The 13,521-nt window shown below is 50.8% G+C and overlaps 3 protein-coding genes across 5 annotated transcripts in view; 1 reads left to right on the top strand and 2 right to left on the bottom strand.

Moving 5' to 3' along the window:
• MAN1A2 (mannosidase alpha class 1A member 2) overlaps positions 1-5,957 on the bottom strand; it is a 141,500-nt gene extending 135,543 nt beyond the window's left edge. The window contains exon 1 of one of the 3 annotated variants that reach the window (XM_013202185.3): positions 5,603-5,950. In XM_013202185.3, the coding sequence (XP_013057639.1) occupies positions 5,603-5,910 (308 nt within the window). In that variant the 5' untranslated portion in view covers positions 5,911-5,950. Of the gene's footprint in view, positions 1-5,602 lie in introns of all 3 variants that reach the window. The other 2 variants (XM_048055642.2, XM_013202186.3) reach the window with 2 other exon arrangements.
• Positions 5,958-8,703: 2,746 nt separating this feature from the next.
• Positions 8,704-10,112, top strand: LOC136791772 (coiled-coil domain-containing glutamate-rich protein 1-like). The gene is made up of 2 exons (XM_067004270.1): positions 8,704-8,973; positions 9,146-10,112. The coding sequence occupies exons 1-2, from the start codon at positions 8,881-8,883 to the stop codon at positions 9,407-9,409; spliced, it is 357 nt and encodes a 118-aa protein (XP_066860371.1). The 5' UTR covers positions 8,704-8,880; the 3' UTR covers positions 9,410-10,112.
• A 732-nt stretch (positions 10,113-10,844) lies between these two features.
• On the bottom strand, positions 10,845-12,780 carry LOC136789722 (uncharacterized; the record flags this gene model as incomplete). The annotated part of the gene is made up of 4 exons (XM_066990534.1): positions 12,769-12,780; positions 12,655-12,721; positions 11,235-11,486; positions 10,845-11,074 (listed from the first exon to the last, which is right to left on the bottom strand). Coding segments are annotated over exons 1-4 (561 nt in total), but the record flags the coding sequence as incomplete, so codon positions are not given.
• Between the last annotated feature and the right edge of the window lie 741 nt (positions 12,781-13,521).

Here is a 13,521-nt window from a genome sequence, read left to right on the forward strand (position 1 = left end):
ACACTGATCCCACTGAGCAACAGAGATTAAATTATCTCCTCTGCCCACTTCTATGTCTTAACAGCGCACTCTAGTTGGAGGCCTGTAGCTAGCAGTATCCCCCAGGTGTCAGTACTAGGTCCTGTCTTGTTCAACTTACTCTTCTGTGACATGGATGATGCAACACAGTGCATCAGCAAGTTTGCTGATGACACAAAACTGGGAGGAGTGGCTGACACACCAGAGGGATGTGCTGCCATTTGGAGGAACCTGGACAGGCTGGAGAGCTGGGCCGTGAGAGCTGAACCTCATGATGTTTAACAAGGGCAAATGCAGCGTCCTACACCTAGGAAGGAATAACCCTAAGCACCAGTACAGGTTGGGTGCTGATGTGCTGGAAAGCAGCTCTGTGGAGAAGGACCTGGGAGTCCTGATAGACAGCAGGCTGACCACGAATCTGCAATGTGCCCTTGTGGCCAAGAAGGCCAATTGCATCCTAAGGTACATTCGGAAGTGTTGCCAGCAGGTCAAGGGAGGTGATCCTGCCCCTCTATTCAGCCCTGGTGAGGCCACATCTGGAGTGCTGTGTTCAGTTCTGGGCCCCCCAGTACAAGAAGGACACAGAGCTACTGAAATGAGTCCAGCAGAAGGCTACTACGATGATGAGGGGACTGGAGCATCTCTCTTACGAGGAGAGGCTGAGAAAGCTGGGCCTGTTTAGCCTGCAGAAGAGAAGGCTAAGAGGGGATCTTATCAATGTGCACAAGTACCTGAAGGGAGGGCATCGAGAGGATGGTTCCAGACTCTTCAGTGGCGTCCAGCAAAAGGACAAGAGGTGACAGGCACAAACACACACAGGAAGTTCCAGGTGAATATGAGAAAACAATTCTTTGCTGTGAGGGTGACAGAGCAGTGGAACAGGTTACCCTGAGAGGTTATGGCATCTCCTTCTCAGGAAATATTCAAAACCCACCTGGATGTCATCCTGCACAATGTGCTCCAGGTGACCCTGCTTGGCAGGAGGAGTTGGACCAGATTATCTCCACTGTGATTCTATAATTAAGCCACGTAGACCACAGAAGATAATGGGAGTCAAAGAAAGCATATTAAGTCTTTCAAGTTTCTTTCAAATTAAGAAGAGTGATAGGATTTAGAAGAACGAAGAAGAGAGACTGATAGCTCTTTCAAAATATTATTACTTTCACTTCTTTTAAAGAGTACAGCAGTAGCAGCTACTGTCTTCAGAGGTAACCATATATTGAACAACAAAGAAGGAGCGCTTTTAAACTATTGCTGTGCAGCTGCTGATGCACACCTGGTCATATCAACCTGCTCAGCTTATCACTTCTGTATAATTCAGAAGCTGATATACCTTAGCTTCAGAAGAACAGCATCAAAAGCATGATTTACACTGATCTATACCAACTTACGCAGCAAGGCCAAGGTAGTTGCAGTGGTCAGTTGCATTAGTGGTACCTGCTACCAATCTGTTGAAAAGAGGGCTTGCCTTATTTTTAAGTAAAGGTGGGAATTATTATTTAAAATAACACACAGGAATTTAGCAGCTGAAGATACAGCTCTGCAAAATTCTGAAGAATTGAACTGTTGGCACAGCAATAGTCCAGAGTGCTGTTACAAAGTGGCTTTGCAACTTTGAGCTCATAAAATTACGTATTTGTTGCTTTTCCAAATAATGTTTTTCCACAGAAGTAATCTCAGTTTTTGTCAATATAAAAAACAGCTTATTGACACATCATTAAAGAAACAAGTCTGCTCAATGTTCTTATTACAGATACTCATTTTTATTAAAAAAATATCTAATAAATCAAAAGGTTACAGACTGCATTCTCACTTGTTTATACTAAATGCCAAGAAACTATAAAAATATTTTGTTTTGGTTCCAAAGCTATCTTTCAGACACAGTATGGAAGAATAAAATACCTAAAATAGCTGGAAAGAAACTGGGTAGTGAGAAGCAGCTTAGTTTTTTTGTTTGTTTGTTTTGTATTGTTTTGGGGGGTTTGTTGGTTTTTGGTAGCAGAGAAAATGTAGAAGTTTGTTGCATATAGATAACTGTCACTTCTTGCCAAACAAACTAGTGTGTCATTCAAGATTTAGGAGATGTGTCCTCAAAATTGTGCTTCTCTTGTTCCAGAGCCTTTGCAATATCCTATTTGAAGCAGAAAGAAATCCATCTGTAGGAACTGAAATGGGCTTTTAAAAATAATGCATGTGCACATATCTTCAGAAGTCCTGAACTAGTCAGTTCCACTCTCCTCCTTCACCAAGGCAAGATTTTGACACACACCTTTCCAACATTTGTAACCCATTCCCCACATATCACCTTGTAAGAACAAATGAAGAGCTTTCCCCTGAAATAAACAGCTAGAAATGACTATTGGATGGGCTTTGTGCAAGCTATTTCCCAAAGTATCAGTTGCAGCTTCATTTCAGATTTCAACCCCCTTCTTAAAAGAAAGTTGTTTTTCTTTAGATGACAGGCAAGGACACCACAATTCTTGAACAAATGCTTAAGCAATGTGAGGGAATACAGAGACGTTCCAGTAAGAACCATTATTTGCACTAATGCATGGCTGCATGACAACCCTCTACCTTGCCATATTTTGCAAGATAGAAATATGAATACCCTCCAGCAGACTATAAAGCTCAAAAATTAAGGGGTAATGGAAAAGGAACATTAAAATACTGTACTCTATATAACAAGAGAGCAGTATAACAATATGGTTTGTTTGGTTTTTTTTTTAGCTTTTGATATCAGTCAATACATGCTGTAACAGAAGAAATACTTTCCCTTAATTGCTAAATAAACACACCTGCCACTTCATGATAAAGTATACTTCATATGAATGACCTTTGATACGATTTCTTCTTAAGTCCCACAACTCTTGGAAAGACAGCTTGTCAATTCATTATCATAATTCACATCTTAGACTGCACCCTCCTTTGTGCTACAATCCAGGTTATTTTCTCCTGATCTTTGCTTTAATTCCTAATGCTATCCAAAAAATAACACCTATGGAATAGCTGATGCTCAACGTCGCTCCTTGATGGTAAGCTGGACAAAGTTTTTCATCCCAAACTGAGATAACAAGATACCTAGAATTCATTTCTGAAGACATTTTTGCTTTCTAAGAATACTGTCGAGGTCCCTGTGACCCAGGAGCAGTAACCAAGCACTGAAAATGTCAACAGCCAACTGTTTTCCTCTATGGGAGAACAGTCACTATGCCAACCCTAAACTAGCAAATACCTATTGATAACGCTATCAGGTAACAAGCCCATTAAGTTACTCCAGAAGTAAAGTATATAACCTTGCCTCACAATGCACATGGTGGAATTCACACACGTGTCTTGTAAGCAGGCAGGTGTTTTTTTTGTTGTTTGTTTTTTGTTTGTTTGTTTTTTTTTAATAGTTAAGGCATGCTTAGAGTTTTGTAATGGCTTGCAGGACTAAAGCAACAGGAATACCTACTCTTGCTCAAATACAATTCGAAATGTGGTCATAAAATCTGTACATGAGAGGGACAATTTTGGATTGAGATGGGGGAGAAGTACACATTCACAATTTAGAGAGGAATTATAGGAGAGTTAACACAGTAACAACTTCTTTTAATGTTTATTTGGGGTCAGTTTTAACTTATTAACTATTAGAGCTAAGTGCATTTTGTTTATCTATGTGTGAAAGAAAAGCTGTATGCACTTTGTATCATTACTGAAGCTGTAGCCTCAGAAATTACACAAAGAGCAAACCTGAAAAGGACTCTCATAAGTAGGTTAATCAAAAGCATCACTTCAGAACTATCAGTATTAAACTCTTTTCTATGACCCATCTACTAGGCAGCAAAAGGTACAACAGTCACAGCTGGGGTTTTGAAAATTTCTGCTGAACTCCTTTTTGTTTCATCCATCATCTATTTTAGAACCTGATTTTGACTGTTTTGTTTCATCTTTCTTCTATTTTAGAACTTGGTTTTTGACTGCATGTACCACTGTGACTAGGTGAAAAGAAGCAAGATCACAAGAGACAAAAAAGACAATGAAAGGTAAGAACTTCAAAGGTATATTAGAGAGCATCTAAACCTACGTCTTGTGCAACATTTAACTGCACCTGCAATTAACATTGCAGACAAAAGTAGTCCTTGTTAAATATTAAGCATCCGTGCCCTTTCAGTTAGCAAGAAAGAGCTCATGATAAATGCTTCAAGATATCCAACGGCAAAAATGCCATAAGGAAAAATAGAACAGTATTCAGATAGTCTTTATAACTCATAAGATGTTAATAAAAGGAGGCAATTACATCCCTCCCTTTTAATCCAGCACAAATAACCTTTAAATAATTCTAATATTATGTCAATAGGATACATTTCAAACTGTTCCCAAAGAACACTATCAGCATAAGTAACATTTACTTAAATTTCACCGTATTATTAATAGAAATATTGAAGACAACATATTCTATCATCTGTTGTCATCACATTTTACACATCTTTGACAGTGAAGAGAGATCTTACCCAGGCATGAGGATGCGATTTAAGCAATTAACGTGTATTAGAAGCAAGTACACTGCAAAACCTTCATTTAAGTTTTTGAATCTCAGTTTTGAAGACAACTTCACATGACCCAGCCTTGAATGTTTAGAGGTTTGCACTGCACAAAGATTTAGGAGGCCCCAAAAAGCTATCAACATCGTGACATTAACCCTTATTACTCTTAACTACTGTTTTATTTCCAATTTCTTCACCCTTGCTAACACAATTAAGGAAACTTAATCACTGACACCTCCAATCGTCTGGAATAATATTATAGCAACTGATTTTAAGGGCCACAAAGGGTGATTAAGCCATCTACTAGCTTGACGTTCCGCACATCATACACTGACAGACTTCATGCTGTAACCCTGAGGCTCTGTCAGACAAAAATCCCACAAACTATTCAGCATCAAGTCAGTGTTTTGAGTAAGCAGGGAAAACCTATCAAAAAGATGCAGCAGTCACTTGGGCTATCTCCCCAAATACCATAATTTAATCACCCCTTATCTCCCCCCCTCCCCCCGCCACAACTTATTGCCTATGCTTATTGCCTGTGTTTATTGCCTATGGTGAGAAGTAATCACTCAATCACTGGAGAAGTGCGCAGGTTTAGCCTCCCAGTCCTCACTAGTCGGAAGGCTAGGTTTAAACTCGCACTGGAAAAGAAAACATGAAGACACAGCTATGTATGGCACCTGCAGAACAGGAGAACTCTTGAATTAATACACATTGGGAAGATGTAAGACTGATGGAGAGAGTAGCAACGGCAGTATGTGAAAGACTCTTCCTTTTCTTGGTCACATCCAAGCCCAGGAATGCCTCTAGCCTCTTAAGTGATAGCAAGCAGTCATAACTTCTACATTTGGCAAAGGAGCAAACCAAAAAAACTGCTTATTTTCAGAAGTACGTTTTGCTGGGGGGAGGTGGAGAATGCAGAACACCCGAGGTCTCGTCCGCGGAGCTGGAAGCCCTTATGAGCGAGGTCTCTCCTTAGCTCAGCCCCACTCCCCCGGGGTGCGCTGGCTAGAGCGAGCGTGATGCACCGCAGCCTTGCCGGAGACGCGGCCACCTACCTGTGCCGATGCTCATCGTGTCCTTGCCCGTGGATAAGGAAGCCTCCAAGGTTTTTGCCCCCTTTGCTGGTATCCACGTGGGGAATGAGCACATCCTCCAAACCCAGGTCAAAGCGTTTGTGCTTCGAGGAGTCGGGCAGGAAGAAGAACGCCCCGAAGCACAGCGTGATGAAGGCACTAAGAATTAGGAGCAGGATAAATTTCTCCGAGAGTCTCAAGGTAGCTCGGTGGTGCGGGAAGGACGACGTCCCCAGATTCAGGGGGGGCAGCCTCCGCCCGGACAGCGGCAGCAGGGCGGGGGTGGTCATCCTTCCGACAGCGACCACCCCGCGGGGCGCAGCCTCACCCCCCGCCGCGGCGGGCGCCGGCACCTCTCACCCCCTGCGGAGGGCTGCCGGGGCCCGCCTCGCCTCGGCCGCCTCCCGGCCCGGCGCGGGGGCCGGCGGCGGCTTCACCATCCTCCTCGCAGGCGCCCTCTCGGAGGAGCGGGGTGAGGGCTGTGAAGGGGGGGGAGGGGGAAGGGGCGGGCGGGACGCCCCAACGGCCACTCCAACGGCCGCCGCCGCTCCCCTGGGGGCCGGGGCGCAGCCGCCCCGCTGCCTCCGCGCCCCGGGGCCAGCAGGGCCCGAGCGGGCGGCTCCGGTCAGCGGCGCTCCCCGAGCTCGGCGGCGGCTCGACTCCGGGACGGCGGCGAGCGGGCTGCTGGGGGCCCGGCCTGAGGCGCGGCGTCGCTCCGCCCGCGTCCCCTGGGCCGGGCCGGGCGCAGGCTCATCGCCACCACCCCGCTGCCAACGGCGCCGGCAACGGCCACCGTAAGCTCGCTCCGGACCCGCTCCACGGCCCGGCTGCGCCTGCGCGGAGGCGGCGGAGAGCGGAGCAGGCGCGCTGGGGAAAGTGAGGTCTCCAGGAAGCGACTGCCAGCAGGGCCCTGCCCCTTCGGCGGGAGGGGCGGGCTAGGGGCGCGGCCAAAGGGAATGTACCTGAATTACTGTCTGCAAGCTCTGAAATGTGACTCTTGTTCCCAAAAAAGGTGTGCGTTACGGCCTGCACACGTGCACAAGCCGGAGTCCTTTGCAAAGGGTTTCATATAAAACAAAAAGGAAGCGTAACTGAAGGCCTGGAGAAGGGGACAGCAGGAACCAGATTACAGTCGTAGAATAATTAATGTTGGAAGAGACCTCCAAGATCACAGTCCAACCGTCCGGCTACTACCAATGTCACACACTAAACCATGTCCCTAAATACCAGGTCCAACCTTTCCTTAAACACCTCCAGGGACAATGAGTTCACCAGCTCCCCTGGCAACCAGTTCCAGTGGCTCACTACTCTTTCTGAGAAGAAATGTCTTGTAATTTCCAACCTGAACCTTCCATAGTGCGTCACGAGGCCATTCCCTGTAGTCCTATCGCCAGATTCCTGGTAGTATCACTATTCTCAGATGAGCGTCGTCTTCCCCAGACTAAAAAACCCCAGTTCTCTCAGCTGCTCCTCACAGGACTTGTGTTTCAGGCCCTTCACCAGCTTCGTAGCCCTTCTCTGGACATGCTCAAGGGCTTCAGTGTCCTTCTTGCACTAAGTAGGAGGACGTTGTGAAGGAGGAGGAGGTGGTGGTGGAGGAGGAGCTTTCCCACTCTGATTTAACCACTGGCTTCTGAAAAATATAAACAGGTCCTTGCAATCTCCCTGACTGTGGATGTTTTTTCTTCCTGGCCACATTGCTTGGCGTGCCCCTGACAAGGTCATGGTGGTACCAATGACCTTGAGCCCAGAGATGTCAGGAGCAATTGCCAGAGACCAGGTGGCAAAGGTGGCTTCTCTGGGGGGAGGGGTCTGGTCATGAGCGCTGACCCACAGCTTATAGTTCTAGTTCGGTTTGTGACTCAGCAGGACCATGGCACCATGGCCCTGTAAGACAGCAGATGGCTGGTCGTAGCACCTTCATGACCCTGTGTGATGCGTTGCCCGTGCCGTGATAGCCTGCCTAGTGATTGTTAGGTGTTTTGCAAGTGGCTTGACATCAATAGTGGGTGTGTCTTCTCTTCCCTGTATAACGGCCAACGGGTAGCAGTGCGAGGCAGAGTGTCGAGGATGGCAGACAGTGCAGCAGCTGGAGGAGGAGGAGGAGGAGGAGGAGGAGGAGGAGGAGGAGGAGGAGGAGGAGGAGGAGGAGGAGGAGGAGGAGGAGGAGGAGGAGGAGGAGGAGGAGGACGAGGACGAGGACGAGGAGGAGGAGGAGGTGGTGGAGGAGGCTTCGGTGGCGGCGGAAGAGGCGGCGATGGCGGAGGAGGATCACGCGGGGGATGAGCAGGTGCTGGAGGAGGGGGTGGAAGAGGATCAGGGGGAAGAGGAGGGGAAGGAGGAGGAAGAGAAGGGGGAGATAAAGGAATCGTAGAATCATAGCAACATTAAGGCTGGAAGAGTCCTTCAATATCATCCAGTCCCTGACTCTTTCTGATAAGAAATGTCTTCTAATTTCCTAGGAGGAAGAGGAGGAGGTGGTATAGGAGGACGAGGAGGTGTTGGCGGAGGAGGTGAAGGAATTTTGGGTAAACCTGTGGTATCAGGATTTGGACTTGATGATCCAAATGGATCCCTTCCAACTGGGTATATTGTGTGATTCTATGAGGAGGAGGAGGATTCATAGAATCATTCTTGTTGGAAGAGACCTTTAAGATCATCCTTCTACGAGGTGGTGGAGGAGGAGGTGGTGGTGGAGGAGGTGGTGGCGGAGGCGGAGGAGGTGGTGGTGGCGGAGGCGGAGGAGGTGGTGGTGGCAGAGGCCCAGGAGATGGTGGTTGTGGCAGCGGAGGAAGAGGTGGTGGCGGAGGACGAGGAGGTGGTGGCGGAGGACGAGGAGGTGGTGGTGGAGGAGGAGGAGGAGGTGGAGGAGGCTTGGGTGGCGGCGGAAGAGGCGGCGGTGGCGGAGGAGGATCACGCGGGGGATGAGCAGGTGCTGGAGGAGGGTGTGGAAGAGGATCAGGGGGAAGAGGAGGGGAAGGAGGAGGAAGAGAAGGGGGAGATAAAGGAATCGTAGAATCATAGCAACAGTAAGGCTGGAGGAGTCCTTCAATGTCATCCAGTCCCTGACTCTTTCTGATAAGAAATGTCTTCTAATTTCCTAGGAGGAGGAGGAGGAGGTGGTGGAGGACGAGGAGAGGGATGACAAGGAAAAGGACGACGAGAAGAAGGTCGACGACGACGATGATGAGAAAGACAACAAGGAGGAGGAGGGGGAAAAGGTCGTGGAGCAGGAAAAGGAGGAGGAGGCGGCGGCAGCGATGGTGCTGGTGGAGGAGAAAGCAGCAGCGGTGGTGGTGGTGGAGGAGGAGGCGGCAGTGGTGGCGGTGGAGGAGCACGCGGGGAAAGAGCAGGTGCTGGAGGAGAGGGTGGTAGAGGATCAAGGGGAAGAAGTGGAGGAGGAGGAGGAAGAGAAGGGGGAGATAAAGGAATCATAAAATCATAGCAATATAAAGGCTGGAAGAGACGTTCAATATGATCCAGTCCCTGACTCTTTCTGACAAGAAATCTCTTCTAATTTCCTAGGAAGACAAGGAGGAGGTGGTGGCGGAGGAGGAGAAGAAGGTGGTGGCGGAGGAGGAGGAGGAGGAGGTGTCGGAGGAGGAGGAGGAGGAGGTGGTGGCGGAGGAGGAGGAGGAGGTGGAGGAGGCTTCGGTGGCGGCGGAAGAGGCGGAGGTGTCGGAGGAGGATCACGCGGGGGATGAGCAGGTGCTGGAGGAGGGGGTGGTAGAGGATCAAGGGGAAGAAGTGGAGGAGGAGGAGGAAGAGAAGGGGGAGATAAAGGAATAATAGAATCATAGCAATATAAAGGCTGGAAGAGACGTTCAATATGATCCAGTCCCTGACTCTTTCTGACAAGAAATTGTTGTGGTTTAACCCGGCTGGCAGCTAAACACCACACAGCCGTTCGCTCACCCTCCCCCCTCCCTCTCTGGGATGGGGGAGAGAAACGGGAAAGTGAAGCCGGTGAGTTGAGATAAAGACAGTTTATTAAGACAGGAATATAAGGAATATAATAATAACAATAATAATAATAATAGTGATAATGATAATAGTATTAACAATAATAATGTGTAAGATAACAAGTGATGCACAATGCAATTGCTCACCACCCGCTGACCGATGCCCAGCCTATTCCCGACCAGCCGGCCCCCCCCACCCCGGCCAGCCACCCCTATATATTGTTTGGCATGACGTCAGATGGTATGGAATACCCCTTTGGCCAGTTTGGGTCAGCTGTCCTGAGTCTGTCCCCTCCCAGCTCCTGCTGCACCCCCAGCCTGCTCGCTGGCAGGACAGAGCAAGAAGCCGAAAAGTCCTTGGCCTGGTGTAAACACTGCTCTGCAACAATTAAAACATCAGCATGTTATCAGCGCTCTTCTCATCGTAATCCAAAACATAGCACCCTACCAGCCACTATGAGCTACTTAACTCTGTCCTAACTGGAACCAGGACAGAAATCTCTTCTAATTTCCTAGGAGGACAAGGAGGAGGTGGTGTCGGAGGAGGAGGAGGTGTCGGAGGAGGAGGAGGTGGTGGCGGAGGACGAGGAGGTGGTGGCGGAGGAGAAGGACGTGGTGGCGGAGGAGGAGGAGGTGGCGGAGGAGGAGGAGGAGGCGGTGGCGGAGGAGGAGGAGGAGGCGGTGGTGAAGGAGGAGGAGGAGGCGGTGGCGGAGCAGGAGGAGGAGGAGGTGGCGGAGGAGGAGGAGGAGGAGGAGGAGGAGGTGGTGGTGTTGGAGGAGGAGGAGGATGTGGAGGAGGCTTCGGTGGCGGTGGAGGAGACGGCGGTGGCGGAGGAGGATCACGCGGGGGATGAGCAGGTGCTGGAGGAGGGGGTGGTAGAGGATCAGGGGGAAGAGGAGGGAAGGAGGATGAAGAGAAGGGGGAGATAAAGGAATCGTAGAATCATAGCAACATTAAGGCTGGAAGAGACCTTCAATATCATCCAGTCCCTGACACTTTCTGATAAGAAATGTCTTCTAATTTCCTAGGAGGAGGAGGAGGTGGTATAAGAGGACTAAGAGGTGGTGGCGGAGGAGGTGAAGGAATTTTGGGTAAACCTGTGGTATCAGGATTTGGACTTGATGATCCAAATGGATCCCTTCCAACGGGGTATATTGTGTGATTCTATGAGGAGGTAGGAGGATTCATAGAATCATTCTTGTTGGAAGAGACCTTTAAGATCATCCTTCTACGAGGAGGTGGAGGAGGAGGAGGAGGAGGAGGAGGAGGTGGTGGTGGAGGTGGTGGTGGCGGAGGCGGAGGAGGTGGTGGTGGCGGAGGCAGAGGATGTGGTGGTGGCAGAGGCAAATGAGATGGTGGTTGTGGAGGCGGAGGAGGAGGTGGTGGCGGAGGACGAGGAGGTGGTGGCGGAGGACGAGGAGGTGGTGGCGGAGGAGGAGGACGTGGTGGCAGACGAGGAGGAGGTGGCGGAGGAGGAGGAGGAGGCGGTGGCGAAGGAGGAGGAGGAAGAGAAGCGGGAGATAAAGGAATCATAGAATCATAGCAATATAAAGGCTGGAAGAGACGTTCAATATGATCCAGTCCCTGACTCTTTCTGACAAGAAATCTCTTCTAATTTCCTAGGAGGACAAGGAGGAGGTGGTGTCGGAGGAGGAGGAGGTGTCGGAGGAGGAGGAGGAGGAGGTGGTGGCGGAGGAGGAGGAGGTGGTGGTGGCGGAGGTGGAGGAGGTGGTGGTGGCGGAGGCGGAGGAGGTGGTGGTTGTGGTAGAGGACGAGGAGGTGGTGGCGGAGGAGGAGGTGGTGGCGGAGGTGGCGGAGGAGGAGGAGGAGGAGGAGGTGGCGGAGGAGGAGGAGGAGGAGGAGGAGGTGGTGGTGGTGGAGGAGGAGGAGGATGTGGAGGAGGCTTCGGTGGCGGTGGAGAAGACGGCGGTGGCGGAGGAGGATCACGCGGGGGATGAGCAGGTGCTGGAGAAGGGGGTGGTAGAGGATCAGGGGGAAGAGGAGGGAAGGAGGATGAAGAGAAGCGGGAGATAAAGGAATCATAGAATCATAGCCATATAAAGGCTGGAAGAGACGTTCTATATGATCCAGTCCCTGACTCTTTCTGACAAGAAATCTCTTCTAATTTCCTAGGAGGACAAGGAGGAGGTGGTGGCGGAGGAGGAGGAGTAGTCGGAGGAGGAGGAGGAGGAGGTGTCGGAAGAGGAGGAGGAGGAGGTGGTGGCGGAGGAGGAGGAGGAGGTGGAGGAGGCTTCGATGGAGGAGGAAGAGGCGGCGGTGTCGGAGGAGGATCACGCGGGGGTTGAGCAGGTGCTGGAGGAGGGGGTGGTAGAGGATCAAGGGGAAGAAGTGGAGGAGGAGGAGGAAGAGAAGGGGGAGATAAAGGAATAATAGAATCATAGCAATATAAAGGCTGGAAGAGACGTTCAATGTGATCCAGTCCCTGACTCTTTCTGACAAGAAATCTCTTCTAATTTCCTAGAAGGACAAGGAGGAGGTGGTGTCAGAGGAGGAGGAGGTGTCGGAGGAGGAGGAGGTGGTGGCGGAGGACGAGGAGGTGGTGGCGGAGGAGGAAGACGTGGTGGCGGAGGAGGAGGAGGTGGCGGAGGAGGAGGAGGAGGCGGTGGTGGAGGAGGAGGAGGAGGCGGTGGTGAAGGAGGAGGAGGAGGCGGTGGCGGAGCAGGAGGAGGAGGAGGTGGCGGAGGAGGAGGAGGAGGAGGAGGAGGAGGTGGTGTTGGTGGAGGAGGAGTAGGAGGATGTGGAGGAAGCTTCGGTGGCGGCGGAAGAGGCGGCGGTGGCGGAGGAGGATCACGCGGGGGATGAGCAGGTGCTGGAGGAGGGGGTGGAAGAGGATCAGGGGGAAGAGGAGGGGAAGGAGGAGGAAGAGAAGGGGGAGATAAAGGAATCGTAGAATCATAGCAACATTAAGGCTGGAAGAGTCCTTCAATATCATCCAGTCCCTGACTCTTTCTGATAAGAAATGTCTTCTAATTTCCTAGCAGGAGGAGGAGGAGGTGGTATAGGAGGACGAGGAGGTGGTGGAGGAGGAGGTGAAGGAATTTTGGGTAAACCTGTGGTATCAGGATTTGGACTTGATGATCCAAATGGATCCCTTCCAACGGGGTATATTGTGTCATTCTATGAGGAGGAGGAGGATTCATAGAATCATTCTTGTTGGAAAAGACCTTTAAGATCATCCTTCTACGAGGTGGTGGAGGAGGAGGAGGAGGAGGAGGTGGCGGTGGAGGAGGAGGAGGCCGTGGCGGAGGAGGAGGCGGTGGCGAGGAAGGAGGTGGAGGCGGTAGCCGAGCAGGAGGAGGAGGCGGTAGCGGAGCAGGAGGAGGAGAAGGTGGCGGAGGAGGAGGAGGAGGAGGTGGTGGTGGAGGTGGAGGATGAGGATGTGGAGGAGGTTTCGGTGGCGGTGGAGGAGGTGGCGGTGGCGGAGGAGGATCACGCGGGGGAAGAGCAGGTGCTGGAGGAGGGGGTGGTAGAGGATCAGGGGGAAGAGGAGGGGAGGAGGATAAAGAGAAGGGGGAGATAAAGGAATTGTAGAATCATAGCAACATTAAGGCTGGAAGAGACCTTCAATATCATCCAGTCCCTGACTCTTTCTGATAAGAAATGCCTTCTAAATTCCTAGGAGGAGGAGGAGGTGGTGGAGGACGAGGAGAGGGATGACAAGGAAAAGGACGACGAGAAGAAGGTCGACGACAACGATGATGAGAAAGACAACGAGGAGGTGGAGGGGGAAAAGGTCGTGGAGCAGGAAAAGGAGGAGGAGGCGGCGGCAGCGATGGTGCTGGTGGAGGAGAAAGCAGCAGCGGTGGTGGTGGTGGAGGAGGAGGCGGCAGTGGTGGCGGTGGAGGAGCACGCGGGGAAAGAGCAGGTGCTGGAGGAGAGGGTGGTAGAGGATCAAGGGGAAGAAGTGGAGGAGGAGG

This window comes from Anser cygnoides, chromosome 1, assembly GCF_040182565.1.
Source record: "Anser cygnoides isolate HZ-2024a breed goose chromosome 1, Taihu_goose_T2T_genome, whole genome shotgun sequence".
NCBI lineage: Eukaryota > Metazoa > Chordata > Aves > Anseriformes > Anatidae > Anser > Anser cygnoides.